Raw genomic sequence first — 19,523 nt, 5'->3', positions numbered from 1 at the left:
CAAGGGGAGGAAGTGCACCAGGTGCGGAGCTCAGCGGGTCCCTAGCGTCGTTGGCTCTTTCTGCCGCAATTGTGATGGTGAAAAGTAGGCCCCAGTAGAGAAAGGGGGGAGGGCTAGGCCACTTGAACAGTGTGCACTGGGGAGCATGCCCTTTCATCTACCTCTGGAACAAGTTTCAGGGTGGTCAAGGCATTCCTCTGCAGCTTCGGAGGTGGGTGGGAGCAGCCCCAGGCAAGCAGCACCAGCGACTAGAGCCCCTGGGGGAGGAGGAGTCTGAGTTTTCCTCGGACTTATCTTGGCTATGCACCAGATGAAAGATAAGCAGAATAAGGTTTCTTCTTCAGGAGAAAAACCCAAGCCACTTTCAGGCTGGGAAGATTGGAGTCCCAAGGTGGAATCCCGGGGGGGATTCAAGGAGGAGGAGAGCTTTTCCCAGGAAGAGACTTTAGGTGAGGAAGTACTAGAGGTTAGAGATTCAGCTGTGCGTTTGTTTAGGGCAGATGAGCTTGGGGCCCAGTTACAAAAGTCTCACAGGTCATAAGCCTGAAAGAGGAAACGCCCAAAGCTAGAATGAAGGGAAATCCCATTCTGACAGGGATGAAGAAACCTTGCAAAGCTTTCCCATCCATTCAGCAATCCAGGATATGCTGACAGCGTAGTGGGAGATCCTGGAGTTTAGGCTTAGAAGCCATAGAACTATGCAGAGGCTGTATCTAATAGAACACCAGGATAAGGATAGGCTTCTAGATTTGTCTAGAGTAGATGTGGCGATTTCAACAATAGCCAAGAAAACTACTATACCAGTAGAAAGTGGAGCAGCCCTAACAAAGTCAGCATGGCTTTACCCAGGGCAAGTCTTGCCTCACAAATCTGCTTCACTTTTTTGAAGGAGTTAATAAACATGTGGATAAAGGTGAACCGGTAGATATAGTATACTTAGATTTTCAGAAGGCGTTTGACAAAGTTCCTCATGAGAGGCTTCTAGGAAAAGTAAAAAGTCATGGGATAGGTGGCGATGTCCTTTCGTGGATTGCAAACTGGCTAAAAGACAGGAAACAGAGAGCAGGATTAAATGGGCAATTTTCTCAGTGGAAGGGAGTGGACAGTGGAGTGCCTCAGGGATCTGTATTGGGACCCTTACTGTTCAATATATTTATAAATGATCTGGAAAGAAATACGACGAGTGAGATAATCAAATTTGCAGATGACACAAAATTGTTCAGAGTAGTTAAATCACAAGCAGATTGTGATAAATTGCAGGAAGACCTTGTGAGACTGGAAAATTGGGCATCCAAATGGCAGATGAAATTTAATGTGGATAAGTGCAAGGTGATGCATATAGGGAAAAATAACCCATGCTATAATTACACAATGTTGGGTTCCATATTAGGTGCTACAACCCAAGAAAGAGATCTAGGTGTCATAGTGGATAACACACTGAAATCGTCGGTGCAGTGTGCTGCGGCAGTCAAAAAAGCAAACAGAATGTTGGGAATTATTAGAAAAGGAACGGTGAATAAAACGGAAAATGTCATAATGCCTCTGTATCGCTCAATGGTGAGACCGCACCTTGAATACTGTGTACAATTCTGGTCGCCGCATCTCAAAAAAGATATAATTGCGATGGAGAAGGTACAGAGAAGGGCTACCAAAATGATAAGGGGAATGGAACAACTCCCCTATGAGGAAAGACTAAAGAGTTTAGGACTTTTCAGCTTGGAGAAGAGACGACTGAGGGGGGATATGATAGAGGTGTTTAAAATCATGAGAGGTCTAGAACGGGTAGATGTGAATCGGTTATTTACTCTTTCGGATAGTAGAAAGACTAGGGGGCACTCCATGAAGTTAGCATGGGGCACATTTAAAACTAATCGGAGAAAGTTCTTTTTTACTCAACGCACAATTAAACTCTGGAATTTGTTGCCAGAGAATGTGGTTAGTGCAGTTAGTATAGCTGTGTTTAAAAAAGGATTGGATAAGTTCTTGGAGGAGAAGTCCATTACCTGCTATTAAGTTCACTTAGAGAATAGCCACTGCCATTAGCAATGGTAACATGGAATAGACTTAGTTTTTGGGTACTTGCCAGGTTCTTATGGCCTGGATTGGCCACTGTTGGAAACAGGATGCTGGGCTTGATGGACCCTTGGTCTGACCCAGTATGGCATTTTCTTATGTTTTCTTATGTTTTAACAGACCTTCAGAACAGAAAAATGGAAATCTTACTAAAGAGAGGTTTTGAGCTTTCATCCCTGGCCCTCATGGCAGCTATTTGTGGGGGTTATGTAGCCAGGGCCCTTCTAATCTGGTCTCAACAAGAGATCCAAAGTCCCGAAGATGCAGGACACTCGGAGTATAAGGCGGGGATGGCAGCCTTTGTAGCAGATACTATGTATGACCTTATTAGGGTTTCAGCAAAGTTAGCAGCAACAGAGGTCATGACTAGGCAGCTTTTATGGCTAAAGAATTGAGCAGCAGATTCGACATCCAAGACCAGGTTAGGAAAGCTACCCTTTAAGGGGAGGCTTCTGTTTGGAGAAGATCTAGAGAGGATGGTCAAAAGTGGGGAGGATCGAAGCCCCAAAGGTTACCAGAAGAAAAGCCCAGGAGCTTCATGAGGGGAGGCAATTGGAGACAGTGGCCCAGGGAGTACAGCAGAGGGGCGGTAGAAGCCAGATCTCTCACCTAGTCAGGATGCTGGGCAGATCTCAGCCTTTTCGGGGGAATAGAAGATTTCCAAAGGAAGGGAACACTCAAGCCTCCGTTAGCAACAAAACCTCACAATGATGGGTAGCAGGCCCGCTCCATGATTCCCCAGGAAGGGGTCAGATTACAGGTCTTTTATCAGGAGTGGGCCAAAATAACAAAGGACCAGTGGGTTCTGAACATAATAATCAAAGGATATCTCCCAGAATTAAGATTCCCTTTAGAAGATTTCTTTGTTTCCTCCCCATACATGGCAAGCAGGGGAGACGCGGTCACGCAGACATTAGACAGGTTGGTTCGAGCTACAGGTCATTATTCCCGGTACTACCCAGGCAGGAAGGTACAGGGGTATACTCCATTTATTTCCTAGTACCAAAGAAGGAAGGAAGCTTTCGGCCGATGCTGGACCTAGAGTGACTAAACAGGGCCCTGGTGGTTCCCCATTTCTGCATGGAATCATTGGCTACAGTAAAGGTGGCCGTAAGGACAGAGGAATTCCTGGCAGCCTTAGATCTGTCAGAAGCATATTTTTACATTCCCATCAGAAGAGATTTCCAGCGTAACTTACGCTTCAAGATAGCCAGTCAGCATTACCAGTTCAGGGCATTCCCCTTTGGACTGGCCACGGCACCAAGGACCTTTTCAAAGGTGATGGTAATAGTGGCAGCCTTCTTAAGGAAGAGGTCAAAGTGCACCTTACCTGGACGACTGACTAATAAGAGCAGACTCCCTGCAAGAAGGCCAACAGGCCACATAGAGAATAATTCATGTCCTGGAGAATTTAGGCTGGATGGTGAACAAGGCAAAGAGCCAGTTTCAGCCATCTCAGATGCTAGTGTACTTAGGGGTACGTTTCAACACCAAGGGGGTCATTCATCAAATCGCCCTAATGCCCATGATACATAATGCATAGCGAAATGCGTATGCACTTTTTAAAAATTTTTCCCAAATGGGAAGAGTTTGGGTGGAGTTAGGACAGAGTAAATTGAAATGAGGGGTGCTTAGCATTGCGTGTGATAGCGTAACGCATGTTATTATGGGTTTTAACGCCGGAAATAACTACGCCTTTTTTCATGGTGTTATGCTGTGCAATATACCCGAAACGGGATTTGCGCTAAAAAGCACAAATCCCATTTTGGGCAGGAGGGGAGGGGAGGAGAAGGAGAGAGAGAGCCTTTGGGGAGGCACACCTATTAGTCAACGCTTTATACCACTGTAGGTAGAGAGTGCATCAAGCTAGGCTGAGAGTGCAATGTACAAATCTCATCTTTGTGTACCTTTCCTCACTCCAAATCACATCAAATCTTCACTGAGGTGTACTGTGCTTTTCGTACCTCTGATTCTGCATGTAAAACTGCCCCCAAAACCTAGGCCACCACCAAAACCTCACCTCGAGTTACTAGTTGCCCTTCCTACAGTGGTATAAATAGTTTACTTATATGAGAGTTTCTCTCTCTCTCCTTCTCTCGTTGCAGGAGCAAGTGCAGGCCCTGATAACTACAGGTCCTGGGCTCCATGGCAATGGTAATCGGGGTTGTGCCATGGGTGAGAGTGCACATGCGCCCTCTTCAGGCGCATCTATTGTACAACTGGCCTATGTGAACAAGCAGGTAGGCACAAAGAGCGCAGTCCTAGCAAGAGAGGCATACCTCATCATGGAGATAGCAGAGGGGCATTTCTTGGATCTCTCTGCAGTGTACATAGCAGGAGTGGACAATTTGCAAGCAAATTTCCTCAGTTGATGGAAGCTAGACCTGAAAGGAGGGAGTTAGTTGGACCGTTAGATGATCAAGGGCTTAAAGGGGCACTTAGAGAAGATAAGGCCATTGCAGAAAGATTACACAATTTCTTTGCTTCGGTGTTTACTGAAGAAGATGTTGGGGAGATACCCATTCCGGAGAAAGTTTTCATGGGTATTGATTCAGATGGCCTGAACCAAATCACAGTGAACCTAGAAGATGTGGTAGGCCTGATTGACAAATTGAAGAGTAGTAAATCACCTGGACCGGATGGTATACACCCCAGAGTTCTGAAGGAACTCAAAAATGAAATTTCAGATCTATTAGTAAAAATTTGTAACCTATCATTAAAATCATCATTTGTACCTGAAGACTGGAGGGTGGCTAAAGTAACCCCAATATTTAAAAAAGGCTCCAGAGGCGATCCGGGAAACTACAAACCAGTTAGACTGACTTCAGTGCCAGGAAAAATAGTGGAAAGTGTTCTAACGATCAAAATCACAGAACATATAGAAATACATGGTTTAATGGAACAAAGTCAGCATGGCTTTACCCAAGGCAAGTCTTGCCTCACAAATCTGCTTCACTTTTTTGAAGGGGTTAATAAATATGTAGATAAAGGTGAACTGGTCAATGTAGTGTATTTGGATTTTCAGAAGGCATTTGACAAAGTTCCTCAGTAGAGGCTTCTTGTTATGGTTATGAGGTGTTGGAGTGGATTCTTGGGTACTTCGGTGATGACCACTCCCACGGGGAGGAGCCCCGTGAGGAACTGCAGTACTAAGCTAGACTCTATACACGCAGACACAGAGAAGTTGTATTTATTGTACAGCTCGATGGTACTGCCCGGGGAAGGTAACCCAGCAGAAGTAGTCCAGGGGTCCTCAGCAGAGGAGACCAGTCTCACACTCGAGTAGGTGATAGGCAGCACGGTGAGCAGGAACAGGTCCCGGACGTAGAAACAGAGCGCTGAAGCTGAAGGTGAGACAGACTGAAAGGGTTAGTACTCACTGAAGCAGAAGCTGTATAGTTGAAGGTCATGGCAGGCGAAAGTTGTTCAGTGGCAGGCACTAGATTAGGGAGAGCAGGCCCTCGAGGAGCGAGTACCCGGTATCCCAAGATAGGTACCTGAAATAGAGCATATGGGCCCCCGAGGAGTGGGTACCCAGGTTAGAGAAGAAATACCCCGAAGGGCGGAGAGAGCTTCCTGCGGCAGCTGGGAAGCGGCAGAGCAGCTTAGACCAGAGGCAATCCAATCCTTGCTAACTCAGTAGCAAACGAAGGGCAGGCTAAATACCAGGAGGTGATGGCGTCACTCGGAGGGGACGCCCCCAAGGTTCCCGCCATGACGTGGATATAGACCTAGGTGGCGTGCGTGCGCACACCCTAGGAGGCCCTCAGGAAAATCATGGTGAACACCGTCGCCGTTGCCAATCCGGGGGACACAGGAGAGAGCGGCATGAAGATGCGGCAGCAGCCATCTTCCCAAGGCTTGAGGAGAGAGAAGAAAGAAAGGTGAGGCACAGAGGTAGAAGTCGTCTGAGACCGGATGCAACACTTCTAGGAAAAGTAAAGAGTCATGGGATAGGTGGCGATGTCCTTTCATGGATTACAAACTAGTTAAAAAAAAACAGGAAACAGAGAGTAGGATTAAATGGACAATTTTCTCAGTGGAGGGGAGTGGGCAGTGGAGTGCCTCAGGGATCTGTACTAGGACCCGTGCTGGAACCCGTGCTTTTCAATATATTTATAAATGATCTGGAAAGGAATACAATGAGTGAGGTAATCAAATTTGCAGATGATACAAAATTATTCAGAGCAGTTAAATCACAAGCAGATTGTGATAAATTTCAGGAGGACCTTGTGAGACTGGAAAATTGGGCATCCAAATAGCAGATGAACTTTAATGTGGATAAGTGCAAGGAGATGCATATAGGGAAAAATAACCCATGCAATAGTTACACAATGTTAGGTTCCATATTAGGAGCTACCACCCAGGAAAGAGATCTAGGTGTCATGGTGGATAATACATTGAAATCATCGGTTCAGTGTGCTGCATCAGTCAAAAAAGCAAACAGAATATTGGGAATTAGAAAGGGAATGGTGAATAAAATGGAAAATGTCATAATGCCTCTGTATCGCTCCATGGTGAGACCGCACCTTGAATACTGTGTACAATTCTGGTCGCCGCATCTCAAAAAAGATATATTTGCGATGGAGAAGGTACAGAGAAGGGCAACCAAAATGATAAAGGGGATGGAACAACTCCCCTACAAGGAAAGACTAAAGAGATTAGGACTGTTCAGCTTGGAGAAGAGACGGCTGAAGGGGGATGTGATAGAGGTGTTGAAAATCATGAGAGGTTTAGAACGAGTAAATGTGAATCGGTTATTTACTCTTTCGGATAATAGAAGGACGTTGCATTCGTGCCTGTTCTCGCCCTCACTCTACCCTCTCTACCTTAGTGGCGACTCCCTTCGGGTCTGACGGACAGATGCTGCTGCAGCTTCTCCTCGCCGCTTCTCCCTGGAATCCCCGGGCTAGCCTGACGCTGCAGATCCGCCATGTTTGTGGTGACATAAGGGCGCGCGGAAGCGCGCGCTCCAGAGTTTGTACCAGCAAGGGCGCAAACCTCGGGGGCGTCACCCCATAGTGACGTCATCCGCTTCCAACTTAAAAGGTCTTTGCTTACAACTATGAATCGAGTTAGCAAGGGGAATTCTTTCTCCGCTGCTCTGCCTCCACAAACTTACCTAGGGGTACCCGCTCCTCGGGGGCCCCGCTCTCTCTTCTTGATTTCAGATTGCTAAGATGGGATCCGGTACTCGCTCCTCGAGGGCCTACGTCCAGAAGACTCCTTGCTACCTGGAAGCGATCGCAGATGTGAATACTGTGAGTTTTATTACAGATCGGAATCGGTACTCGCTCCACGAGGGCCTATGTTCCTAATCTCCGAAGACTCCCTTCTGTCTAAGACATTATTGCAGGTACGGAGATCGTGAGTCATTATTGCAGATTGCAGATAGGAACCGGTACTCACTCCACGAGGGCCTATGTTCCTAAATCCCTTCTCAACTCTCTTCTATATCAGAAGCTATTGCATACCTATATCTGGTGCACTACTATTTTATATTGCAGATAGGAACCGGTACTCGCTCCACGAGGGCCCATGTTCCTAAAACCCTTCACAGATTCTCTTCTATTTCAGAAGCTATCATATACCTATATCTTGTGAATTACTATTATAGGTTGCAGATAGGAACTGGTACTCGCTCCACGAAGGCCTATGTTCCTAAAACCCTCCAAAGACTCTCTTCTATTCCAGAAGCCATCTCATACACAGGTATTGTGAGTTCTCATTCCAGACTGCATATAGGAACCAGTACTCGCCTACGGCTCCTGTTCCTGAATATACTGAAGACTCTCTGTTGCATAGAAGCCATTACAGATATCTACAATTGTGAGTGTATCATCTACTACTGGTTATGTATCCAGCATACCCTGTCTACTCATGACCTATAGTCTCTCTCTCTACAGCTCAGCAACCCAAAGACCTCAATTCCAGTATCTGAGGGACTTCAACCCTGTCGGGCACATCAGCTCACTACTGCCACCTCTGGTGGTTCTACTTCCTGTCTAATAAAGAACTATCTGTGTTTGTCTCCATACTCCAGCCTAGTCTGTGGTCCCTCTCAGGATATCCTCCTGGGGGCACTGTCATCTGCCATCGGCCCAGGGATTCACCAATTTACATTAAGTGTTCATTCCTTACACTACTAGAGTGGTATTATTTGACTGCCACTCTGTGGGAAGCCAACCCACCACAGATCATTAACTCCGCCTACGGAGTATTACAGTTGTTAGCTCTTCCCCTTGGCAGGGTGATCCATAACAGATTGCTAACTCCCTGGCGGACTTATATCAGATTGCCAACTCCTCCCCTTGGCGGGGTGATTTATTACAGTTTCTAATAGATTGCTACTCCTAGCAGCAGGAAATTGATAACATAGTGCTAACTCCTCCCTCTCCAGGAGGAGATCCATAACAGATTGCTAACTCCTCCCTCTACAGGAGGAGATATCTAACAAACTGCTAGCTCCTCCCCTTGGGGGAGCAGCATTGAACAAAGGACTAGGGGATGTGGTTAGTGCAGTTAGTGTAGCTGGTTTTAAAAAAAGGTTTGGATAAGTTCTTGGAGGAGATGTCTATTACCTGCTATTAATCAAGTTGACTTAGAAAATAGCCACTGCTATTACTAGCATCAGTAGCATGGAATAGACTTAGTTTTTGGGTACTTACCAGGTTCTTATAGCTTGGATTGGCCACTGTTGGAAACAGGATGCTGGGCTTGATGGACCCTTGGTCTGACCCAGTATGGCATGTTCTTATGTTCTTAAGAATGGGAGCTGTCAGAGGAGGCATTCACATTCATATGGGTGCATGGGGCACCCCACAGTGAGATTTAATGGCAACAAAAAAGAATACAAGGCCAGTCAGTTCTTCAGGGGAGATGATGCACTGTCCTGATCCTTGCCGGCAAATCAGATATCATACATTTCCCCCCCCCACCGGCCAATGAAAGTCAAGGTGGTCAGGAAGATTTTTCTTTTCAACACCCAGGCTGGGTGGTCCTGATAGCGCTGGACTGGCCAAGACATCTCTGATACGCAGATCTGATAAGACTGAAGAAGGTAAAGCCCATCTCATTCCAAGGGATAGCAGCACTCCTGAAGCAGGGGCCAATACTAATGGCAAATTGGAAAAATTCTCTCTTACAGCCTCGCTATTGAAAGGAGAAGGTTTAACAGAAGAGGGGACTCAGCCCAAGTATCCACAACCCTATTAAAGGCCAGATAAGAGGTCCACCTTCTTCAGATATTTTTTGCATTTGGATAGTTTTCAAAGCTTGGTGTAAAAATAGAGGGTTGGCCCCCAATGAAAGCGGAGATTGCTTCAATCCTGCAATTTCTACAGGAAAGGCTAGACAAAGGGCTAGAGGTTTACACAGTGAGGGTGCAAATGGCAGTGATTGTGTGTTTCAAAGGGCCACGCAGAGGAGTCTTGGTGGCTGCTAACACAGATGTCGTGCGCTTTCTCAGGGGAGCGAAGCGGGTGAGACCTCCTAGGAAGGTTGTAGTACCGCTGTGGGATCTGAACTTGGTACTGAAGACGCTAGTCAGAGCGCTTTTTGAGCCCAGCAGGGAGGTTTCCTTGAAAGACCTAACTCTGAAGCTGGTGATGCAAAAACGAGTGGCAGGAGCATTTCTGGGGCCCCCCCGCCCCTGCCCCCGGAAAAAGCAGATCGGAGTGTTTGAGCTGATTACCAACTGACAAAAACTGTCACATGACCTTGATTTTGTGCAGTTTTTCTGGCACAATTGAAAAGCAGCGCATGAGAAGGGATGGGAAAGGATGAAAAGACAGGAAATGAATGCCTGCTTCTGCTGCTACTGGATGCATTCACATGTGTGTGTGTGTGTGTGTAGCAGGGAGTTCACACCCAGCCCCATATCCTCGAACTTTACCTCTCCTCCCCCCCACCTGCTAAACTTTTCCACTTCATTTTGACTGGGATTTACTGATGATATTTTTCGGCTGGGGAAGCTGTCTGTGCTGGGCCTGCTGATAGAGAAGACAACCTAGTCATTCTCTTCTCCAGAAAGAAAGCTCCAGAAGCTGCAGGCAGCTACAAGGGGTAGCGCCTCAGGGTGCTGTCGGTTGGGAAACTGTTCGGTGGCAGGACTCCCCTCTAGATCAGGAAAGATTAAAGAAAGTCACTAACAATTGGAACCAAGTGCTCAGTTTAGAAAATCCGATTAAGCACCTCTCTGGTGTTTTGCTTTCAGTTGTTTATTTAGATTTATTACCCGCATTTTTTAATTCAAAACTTACCCGAAACAGAATTTTTAGAATAGGAGCGTAGCAGTCATTTGCAGTTTTGCAAACAGCACAGTGTATAACAAATTAGGGGCCTTATTTACATTTTTCTCATATATACAGAATAGGAGAAAAGCCTTAGTAAATCAGGCCCTAGAATAGCAGCAAAAATGACATTACAATTTGGCACTAAAAAGGTGGGTAATTGACAGGTTCTTGTGGCCTGGTTTGGCCTCTGTTGGAAACAGGATGCTGGGCTTGATGGACCCTTGGTCTGACCCAGTATGGCATGTTCTTATGTTGTTAGTGGCCCTGAGTTCAGCCAGAAGGATCTTGGAGTTGCAAGCACTGTCCTGCATGGGTCTGTACTTATCTGTTTCAAAGGAAAAAGTGACAGTCAGACCGGTACCCACCTTTCTACCCAAGGTGGTTTTGGAATTTCATCTCAATCAGCCCATCTCTCTTCCTGTATTTAGGAAGGCGGAATGCATAGGGAAACACGGAGATTTGAGGTTCCTAGATGTTCGCAGGTGCTTCTTAAAGTACCTGGAAGTGGCCAATGACTTTAGGAAGTCAGACAGACTATTTATCTTGTCCACAGGACCCAGAAAAGAGAAGACAGTGTCCAAAGTCTCAATTGCGAGATGGTTTAAGGAGATAATAGCAACAGCCTATATAATGAAGAACAAACCAGTGCTGGAGGAGCTAAAGGCACATTCCAACATCTTGGGCAGAATACAGAGCAGTTACACCTAGGGTCATTTGCAGGGCGGCCACGTGGTTGTCTGTCCACACTTTTACAAAACACTATAGATTACATCTTCAAGAAGTTTTTGTATTGGGGTCTTGGAAGCAGCACTAGGGAGCCCTCCTGGAGCAAATACAGCTTAGGTACATTCCACAGGTTATTGGTCTGGCAGGACAAAGGGGAAGGTTCAGTAAGGACTTATCTGCTAATTGGCTTTCCTTGAATCCTAACAGACCAGCCTAGATCCTGCCCATAAGAAAAGAATAAACAGGCATGTGAATAAAGGAACAGAGTTTAATAAGTAAGTTAAAACATAATGAACAAGGGAGCACAGCTGAATGTGAAGGCAGGCTGTTCTCCGTTTACCATTTTCTTTCATTTTGTGATGTGTCCTGGATCCCTTACTGCAGAAAGTAGGGAACCAATGTCCTACAATACCAGGGAAAATGCCACCCTGGGGAGAACAAGTCAGACAATGGAGCAGGCCAGGTAACAAGCTGACAAGTCTCCTTAAATTAAAAAAAAAAGGGATATAAGAATACAAGCAACAAGCCTTGCAAAAGACTACTGATTTCCCCTCTGCTGGGCCAGCCTTTATGGTAGTAACATCAGAGAGGAAGCTTCTGCACTCTGCCCCCATCTGCTGGTGGGAGGGAGAATCCCATAGGTTACTGGTCTGTCATGACTTGAGGAAAGCCAATTAGCAGGTAAGACCTAATTGAACCACTTAGTTCGATGCTAATTCTTATTTTCTCCAGGTTCAAACAAACTTCTCTCAATATCTTGGACCAGAAAGACACCGTGTGTCTCTTGGCCACAGTAAAAGTTTAAACACAAACAATTCTGGCTATTGGCCGCAGTAAAGATTTCTGCAAAAAATCTGGCGTCTTGCCACTGACTCACAAACACTTAACCCAGAAAGAGGAACCTCCCCACGTAATTCACAGACAACTGTGTAAAACTACCTTAGACTCTGAGGCAGCAGAATCCCTTGCTCTGGAGTAAGCAGCTCTCTCCCTCTGCCAGCCCTTCTCTGAGCAGAAGGCCTGAATGAGAAGCAGGAGGACATAGCTCTGTAACAGAGCAGTTTTCATGGGAAGCTGTGCACACCTGCTTGTACTTCCTTTCAAAGGATTCACTTGGTTTGTGATAGGTTTTCTTCCCCTGTCACACATACTCCTTCACAAATTAACAGGGCCAATCAGATCCCTGGTGGTCAGATCCCTGGTGGTCAGATAATAGGTCAGTAAATGTAGTAAATGCATTAGCAATGTAAGAGATAAGCTCATTTTTTGATATACTGATCTAAAGTCTCTTCCAATGTGGCAGAGAATGATGGTTCACCATTTGAAGGTGCAAAGCTGGAAAGATGATAACCTTGGGATTAAATAGACTGACTGTTGTTGCCATCTATTGCTCAGATGGCAACCACAGAAAAGCCTCTTTGCTGTGAAAGTAGTAAATGCTCCAAGATGCTATTGTAGCATAACACTTAATATTTCTGTCTCTGTAGATGCTGAGAATCTTTGTCTGGATTTCAAAACGGCGCATAAAAGGGTGGTTTTGAGCAACAATAACACTCGAATTTCAGTCACAGATATACCCCAAAATTACAGCGACAGTCCACAGAGGTTTACCCACTGCTCTCAAGTGCTATGCCTGCAGGGCTTCTCCCAGGGTCTCCATTATTGGGAAGTGGATATACAGAGCAGTACCTTCTGTGGAATTGGCATTGCCTACAAGAGTATTGATCGGAAAGGAGCAGACAGCCGTCTGGGCAGAAACAGAGTGTCTTGGTGCATTGAGTGGTTTAATGCAAAACTGTCAGCGTGGCATAATGACAGTGAAGAAATTCTGACCAACCTCAATCCCAGCAAGGTTGGGGTCTTACTTGATTGTGATGAAGGGTATGTGATTTTCTACTCCGTTGCCAAGAAGAAGAACACTCTCTTGTACAAATTTCAGGCCCGGTTCACTGAATCAGTCTATCCTGCTTTCTGGGTATTCTCGAGTAACACTACCGTATCCCTTTGCCAGCTAAAATGAGCAGAGAAGGATATACACAAAACCACACAGGAAATATACCAAAAGCTATCCCAATGTCACTCATTGTCCCAGTTTTCATAATAGATATAATGATGGTTTTTGCCTTAATTATGTCAGGTGGCCTTTCTGTGTTCAAAAAAGGAATCAAGACATGGCTCTTTAAACAGGCATACCCCAACTCCTCTCAATCCTAGTCAATGACCTCCCCTGAACCACCACAGCTCCGCCCGGCCCACAATCCTTCTCATTGACCTCCTCCGTACCACCCTAGCACCCTTCCTGCCCCATCCCCTCCTCTGCCCCTTCCCTCACCCTCATCCCCTGCAAAGTTAAGACTCTCCCTGCCTTTTTCCCCTCACCCTTTCCAGTGCCCCGTAGCCTCCCCCCACCCCGCCCTTTCACCCCCTAGCAACTTTTCCTCGAAAGTACCCCTGCTTTAAAGTACCCTTTTTTCCCCTTGCCCCACCTTCTTCCCCCGCTCTAGTCCCCCACCCCTTCTGCCCTTTTCCCTCCTCCCTCCCTCCCTGCCCCCCCCCCCCGCCCCTGCATTCAATTGTACAGTAGTGCACATACTTTCTTCATATTGTTCATAAGTTCATATGCTAAGGTCATAAGTGCACACGCCCCCCTAACATTGTTTATAAGTTCATTTGCATATCTAATTTTAATATGGATAATCAAAATCCATTTCGTTCTACCAAGTTGTATTTCTGCTCGTTGACTCTCTATCTTTGCACTGTCGTATATTATCTAGTTAGCCTTCTCTCATCGTTCATTGTAATTTCCTTTCTCAGTTACCTGTAAACCGACATGATGTGTCCTACGAATGCCGGTATATAAAAAGCGTTAAATAAAATAAATAAATAATAAAATAAATATACTTGCAGGGGTTTAAGTTTATATTGGAGTCTTTCATTTGAACAACTTCAGAAGGACCAAAATAGGTGGGATTGAGCTCATCCAATTGTAGTCTGCTAAGCACCTCCTAGGTTTGAAGAGTTGCATACACTGATCAGTGAATCCCGTCCATTGATACTGCCTTTCTGTCTGGGTTTTTTTTAAATTGAAGCTGGTCTTATTACACAGGTTTAACATAGTGCAGTCAGGCTGTGCATGATATGATTAACATTGGAATAGCTATTTGGATTCCAGCAAATAAAGCCCCAGCGCTCAGACATGCTTATTTGTATTTATATCCTGCCCATTTTCCAAAAAAAAAAAAAGACGACCCAGGACAGCTAGCAGCAATAATGAAAACAATATCAATTACATCAATAATTAAACAACTTATAATAACAAACAATTTATAAAATACATAAAAGTTAAATAATTCCTATACATTAATATCCTCCAAAACTCCCTAATTCCCCATCCCTACTCTCACAAGCGGGGGCAAGGAATGAATAATCCCACCATAATTCTGAAAACCCACAAAAAAGAAAATTACATCCTGCTCCAGGGCAATTCCAACGGGGCGACACTTTGGTTTGCTGCTTTGGGAGTGATCCACTTCCACAGTGGGGGCCATGCCTTAATGGTAAGCCCACAATGATTTCAAGGAGAGAGGTCCGGCCAAATGTGTGTGTGTGGGGGGGAGAACCTTCCATCTTTGTAGTCTTCCTTCCAGCATGTTGCCATCGTGCCTGGTAAGGAAGCATCATGGCAAAGTGCTGGGAGGAAGGCCTCGCACCCTGCAAACTCCTGCAAAGTTTTTAATGGAGGCTTTTTCATTTTTCTCAATGTCTAAATCTTACCTTCATGACATACAGTCTATGCACGTTGATACCTTATACTGAATCAGTATATTGAGTAGTGGTAAATAACAAGGCACTATGGATAATTTTTACATTGCCTCAATAACCAGTGTCTCAGCCTACAAAGATTTTGAGATTTCTCCAAGAACAGTGTGATTACTGGAATGATGAACTACCAAAACAGAACCCCTTGAAGCTGTCTGTTTTCTACTAGCTAATAGAGAAAGGAATGTTAGAAATACATGTTCTAATCCAGAGTTAATACATATCTACAAGAAATAAAATGTGTAAATGCTGCTGGCTTAAACTGTTGTATCAGCTGTGAACTCTAACAGATGCAAAGATGGGGTAGATTAGAACAGTGGTTCTCAATCCAGTCCTTAGGATATACCTAGCCAACATGAAGAGTCTGTCTTGCATGTCGATATATGACAGATATTCCATGAGAATTCTGACCTGCTTTTTGATGCATTGTGGACATTCCAAGAAGATTCTGTGTTGGGGTACAGTGGGCACTCCATTAGGATTCTATTCTGCAATGGTGATACACTGTGGACATTTTATGAGGCTACTATCCAGCTTCGTGGAGAATGTGCAGATTTCTGAGGCAAGGGGGGGGAGGATGTTTATTCCAAAGAAATTAGGACAACATTTTTTAGGTAGGAGGATAATCTTGGAGGATTCTTTCCTAATTATTAGGGCAAGGGGGATATTCTTGGAAGAATGCGTACTAGATTCTGTAGAAGGCCAGCTTTTTCTGAAAGCCTTACCTGGCTTCAGGGCAAGGAAAAGTTCCCCCAAAATGTCTTAGTTTCTTTGGTAGAGGAGCATTCCCTGAAAGCCTTTCCTGGTTTTAGAGGCACGGTGGTATTCTTTGAAGAATCTGTTCTGCTTTTGTAGGTAATCACATATTCCGTAAAGAACCCCCCCCCCATTTCCAGACAAGTAGAATTCTTTGAGGTTTAACATTGCCATAGATAGTCCCAAAGAATTCTACCTGCTTAGGAACCGATAGAATTTAAAAACTTCTACTTGCTTGCAGATGAGGCTATTTATTTCCTGATAAATTATTCCTTTTTGGTGACAGGAAAGGCCTGACTGCTAAGAATTATCGGGCGGATTTTAAAAGCCCTGCTCGCGTAAATCCGCCCGGATTTATGCGAGCAGGGCCTTGCGCGCCGGCTCGCCTATTTTCCATAGGCCGCCAGTGCGCGCAGAGCCCCGGGACGTGCGTAGGTCCCGGGGTTTTTCGAAGGGGGCGTGTCGGGGGCGGGACCGGATGACGTGGCTTTTTGGGGGCGGAACCGGGGGCGTGGCACCGGCCCGGGGGCATGGTCCAGGCCTCCGGACCAGCACCCGGGTCGGAAGACGGCGCGCCAGCAGTCCGCTGGCGCGCGTAGATTTACGTCTACTTCTCGCAGGCATAAATCTAGGGACAAAGGTAAGGGGGGGGTTTAGATAGGGCCGGGGGGGGTGGGTTAGGTAGAGGAATGGAGGGGAAGGTGAGGGGAGGGCGAAAGAGAGTTCCCTCCGAGGCCGCTCCAATTTCGGAGCGGCCTCGGAGGGAACAGAGGCAGGCTGTGCGGCTCGGCGCGCGCAGGCTGCCCAAAATTGGCAGCCTTGCACGCGCCGATCCAGGATTTTAGAGGATACGCGCGGCTATGCGCGTATCTTATAAAATCCAGCGTACTTTTGTTTGCGCCTGCTGTGCAAACAAAAGTACACAATCGCGCTTTTTAAAAAAATCTACCCCTATATGTGTGTCATACAAGGGAGCTTTTATCCTATTGAATTCCCTTTTGCAGATATCTGAAGAACTTAGGTTTTTTAGAGGGTGAGGGTAATTGTCCCCAGAAGAATTCCTCTTATCTGTGAACATAGAAGGCTTGATCCTTGTAAAGTTTGCTACTTTGAGGACAAGAAGAGTTTGACCCTTGAAGAATTCTTCCTCTTTGAAAGAGGGAAATGTTGAGCCTAAAATATTGTATTTGTTTAAGAAATGGGAAGCTTGACCTCCCAAAAATTCTATTTCATTAGGAGACAGGAAGCTTGATCTCCAAACAATTCTGTTTATGAAATGAGAAACTCAATCTTTAAAGAATTCTATTTCATTAGGAGACAGGAAGCTTGATCTCCAAAGAATTCCTTTTCATTAGGAGACAGGAAGCTTGATCTCCAAAGAATTCTATTTCATTAGGAGACAGGAAGCTTGATCTCCAAAGAATTCTGTTTATGAAATGAGAAACTCAAAAGAATTCTATTTCATTAGGAGACAGGAAGCTTGATCTCCAAAGAATTCCTTTTCATTAGGAGACAGGAAGCTTGATCTCCAAAGAATTCTATTTCATTAGGAGACAGGAAGCTTGATCTCCAAACAATTCTGTTTATGAAATGGGAAACTCAATCTTTAAAGAATTCTATTTCATTAGGAGACAGGAAGCTTGATCTCCAAAGAATTATATTTCATTATGAGACAGGAAGCTTGATCTCCAAAGAATTCTGTTTATGAAATGAGAAACTCAATCTTTAAAGAATTCTATTTCATTAGGAGACAGGAAGCTTGATCTCCAAAGAATTCTATTTCATTAGGAGACAGGAAGCTTGATCTCCAAATAATTCTGTTTGTGAAATGGGAAACTCAATCTTTAAAGAATTCTATTTCATTAGGAGACAGGAAGCTTGATCTCCAAACAGTTCTTTTTATGAAATGGGAAGCTTGACCTCCCAAGAATTCTATTTCATTAGGAGACAGGAAGCTTGATCTCCAAAGAATTCTATTTCATTAGGAGACAGGAAGCTTGATCTCCAAACAATTCTGTTTGTGAAATGGGAAACTCAATCTTTAAAGAATTCTATTTCATTAGGAGACAGGAAGCTTGATCTCCAAAGAATTCTGTTTATGAAATGAGAAACTCAAAAGAATTCTATTTCATTAGGAGACAGGAAGCTTGATCTCCAAAGAATTCCTTTTCATTAGGAGACAGGAAGCTTGATCTCCAAAGAATTCCTTTTCATTAGGAGACAGGAAGCTTGATCTCCAAAGAATTCTGTTTATGAAATGGGAAACTCAATCTTTAAAGAATTCTATTTCATTAGGAGACAGGAAGCTTGATCTCCAAAGAATTCTATTTCATTAGGAGACAGGAAGCTTGATCTCCAAACAATTCTGTTTGTGAAATGGGAAACTCAATCTTTAAAGAATTCTATTTCATTAGGAGACAGGAAGCTTGATCTCCAAACAGTTCTTTTTATGAAATGGGAAGCTTGACCTCCCAAGAATTCTATTGCATTAGGAGACAGGAAGCTTGATCTCCAAAGAATTCTATTTCATTAGGAGACAGGAAGCTTGATCTCCAAACAGTTCTTTTTATGAAATGGGAAGCTTGACCTCCCAAGAATTCTATTTCATTAGGAGACAGGAAGCTTGATCTCCAAACAATTCTGTTTATGAAATGGGAAACTCAATCTTTAAAGAATTCTATTTATTAGGAGACAGGAAGCTTGATCTCCATACAATTCTGTTTGTGAAATGGGAAACTCAATCTTTAAAGAATTCTATTTCATTAGGAGACAGGAAGCTTGATCTCCAAACAGTTCTTTTTATGAAATGGGAAGCTTGACCTCCCAAGAATTCTATTTCATTAGGAGACAGGAAGCTTGATCTCCAAAGAATTCTATTTCATTAGGAGACAGGAAGCTTGATCTCCAAACAATTCTGTTTATGAAATGGGAAACTCAATCTTTAAAGAATTCTATTTCATTGGGAGACAGGAAGCTTGATCTCCAAAGAATTCTATTTCATTAGGAGACAGGAAGCTTCATCTCCAAACAGTTCTTTTTATGAAATGGGAAGCTTGACCTCCCAAGAATTCTATTTCATTAGGAGACAGGAAGCTTGATCTCCAAAGAATTCTATTTCATTAGGAGACAGGAAGCTTGCTCTCCAAACAATTCTGTTTATGAAATGGGAAACTCAGTCTTCTTAAAGAATTCTATTTCATTAGGAGACAGGAAACTTGATCTCCATTCTATTTGTTTCTGAAATGGGAAGCTCAATCTTCAAAGAATTCTATTCGTTATGAGATGGGAATCTTGATCTTCAAATAATTCTATTTCATTAGGAGATAGCAAGCTTGATCTCTAAAGAATTCTATTTGTTTATGAGATGGGAATCTTAATCTTCAAAGAATTCTGTTTCATTAGGAGACAAGAAGCGTAATCTCCAAATAATTATATTTATTTATGAGTCAAGAAGCTTGATCTCCAAAGAATTCTGTTTGTTTATGAAAAGAGAAGCTTGATCTTCAAATAATTCTATTTGTTTATGACAGGAATCTTGATCTTCAAAGAATTCTATTTCATTGGAAGACAGGAAGCTTGATCTTCAAAGAATTATATTTGTTTATGATCTCCAAAGAATTCTGTTTATTTTGGAAAGTGTTATCTGATCTCATAACGTCTACTTCAGAAGAAGGATCTTCCTTCCTTCCCTCCCAGAATTAATCTTGCTTATTGACTAGAGGAGTTTACTCCTTTAAGGAATTTGTTTCTATGGATAGGAAAATATCTTATATCTGCATGGAGCTGTACATTTTTTATGAAGACCTTTTTACCCCTTGCTTATTTTTCAGGAGGGGGAGGGGATGAGAAGGTGTC

The 19,523-nt window shown here is 44.1% G+C and overlaps 2 protein-coding genes across 3 annotated transcripts in view; one reads left to right on the top strand and one right to left on the bottom strand.

Moving 5' to 3' along the window:
* The window catches only part of LOC115090966 (E3 ubiquitin/ISG15 ligase TRIM25-like), a 97,874-nt gene extending 83,475 nt beyond the window's left edge, over nucleotides 1–14,399 (top strand). For both annotated transcript variants that reach the window (XM_029600695.1, XM_029600694.1), the window contains one exon: nucleotides 12,581–14,399. In XM_029600695.1, the coding sequence (XP_029456555.1) occupies nucleotides 12,581–13,113 (533 nt within the window). In that variant the 3' untranslated portion in view covers nucleotides 13,114–14,399. The remainder of the gene's footprint in view (nucleotides 1–12,580) is intronic.
* LOC115090968 (meteorin-like protein) overlaps nucleotides 1–19,523 on the bottom strand; it is a 66,315-nt gene that overhangs the window by 3,297 nt on the left and 43,495 nt on the right. The gene's annotated exons all lie outside the window — the stretch shown is intronic.

Source organism: Rhinatrema bivittatum, chromosome 4 (genome assembly GCF_901001135.1).
Source record: "Rhinatrema bivittatum chromosome 4, aRhiBiv1.1, whole genome shotgun sequence".
NCBI classification, from domain to species: Eukaryota; Metazoa; Chordata; class Amphibia; order Gymnophiona; family Rhinatrematidae; genus Rhinatrema; species Rhinatrema bivittatum.
The sequence above is the reverse complement of the archived record's forward strand: the minus strand, read 5'-3'. Positions and strand labels throughout refer to the sequence as shown.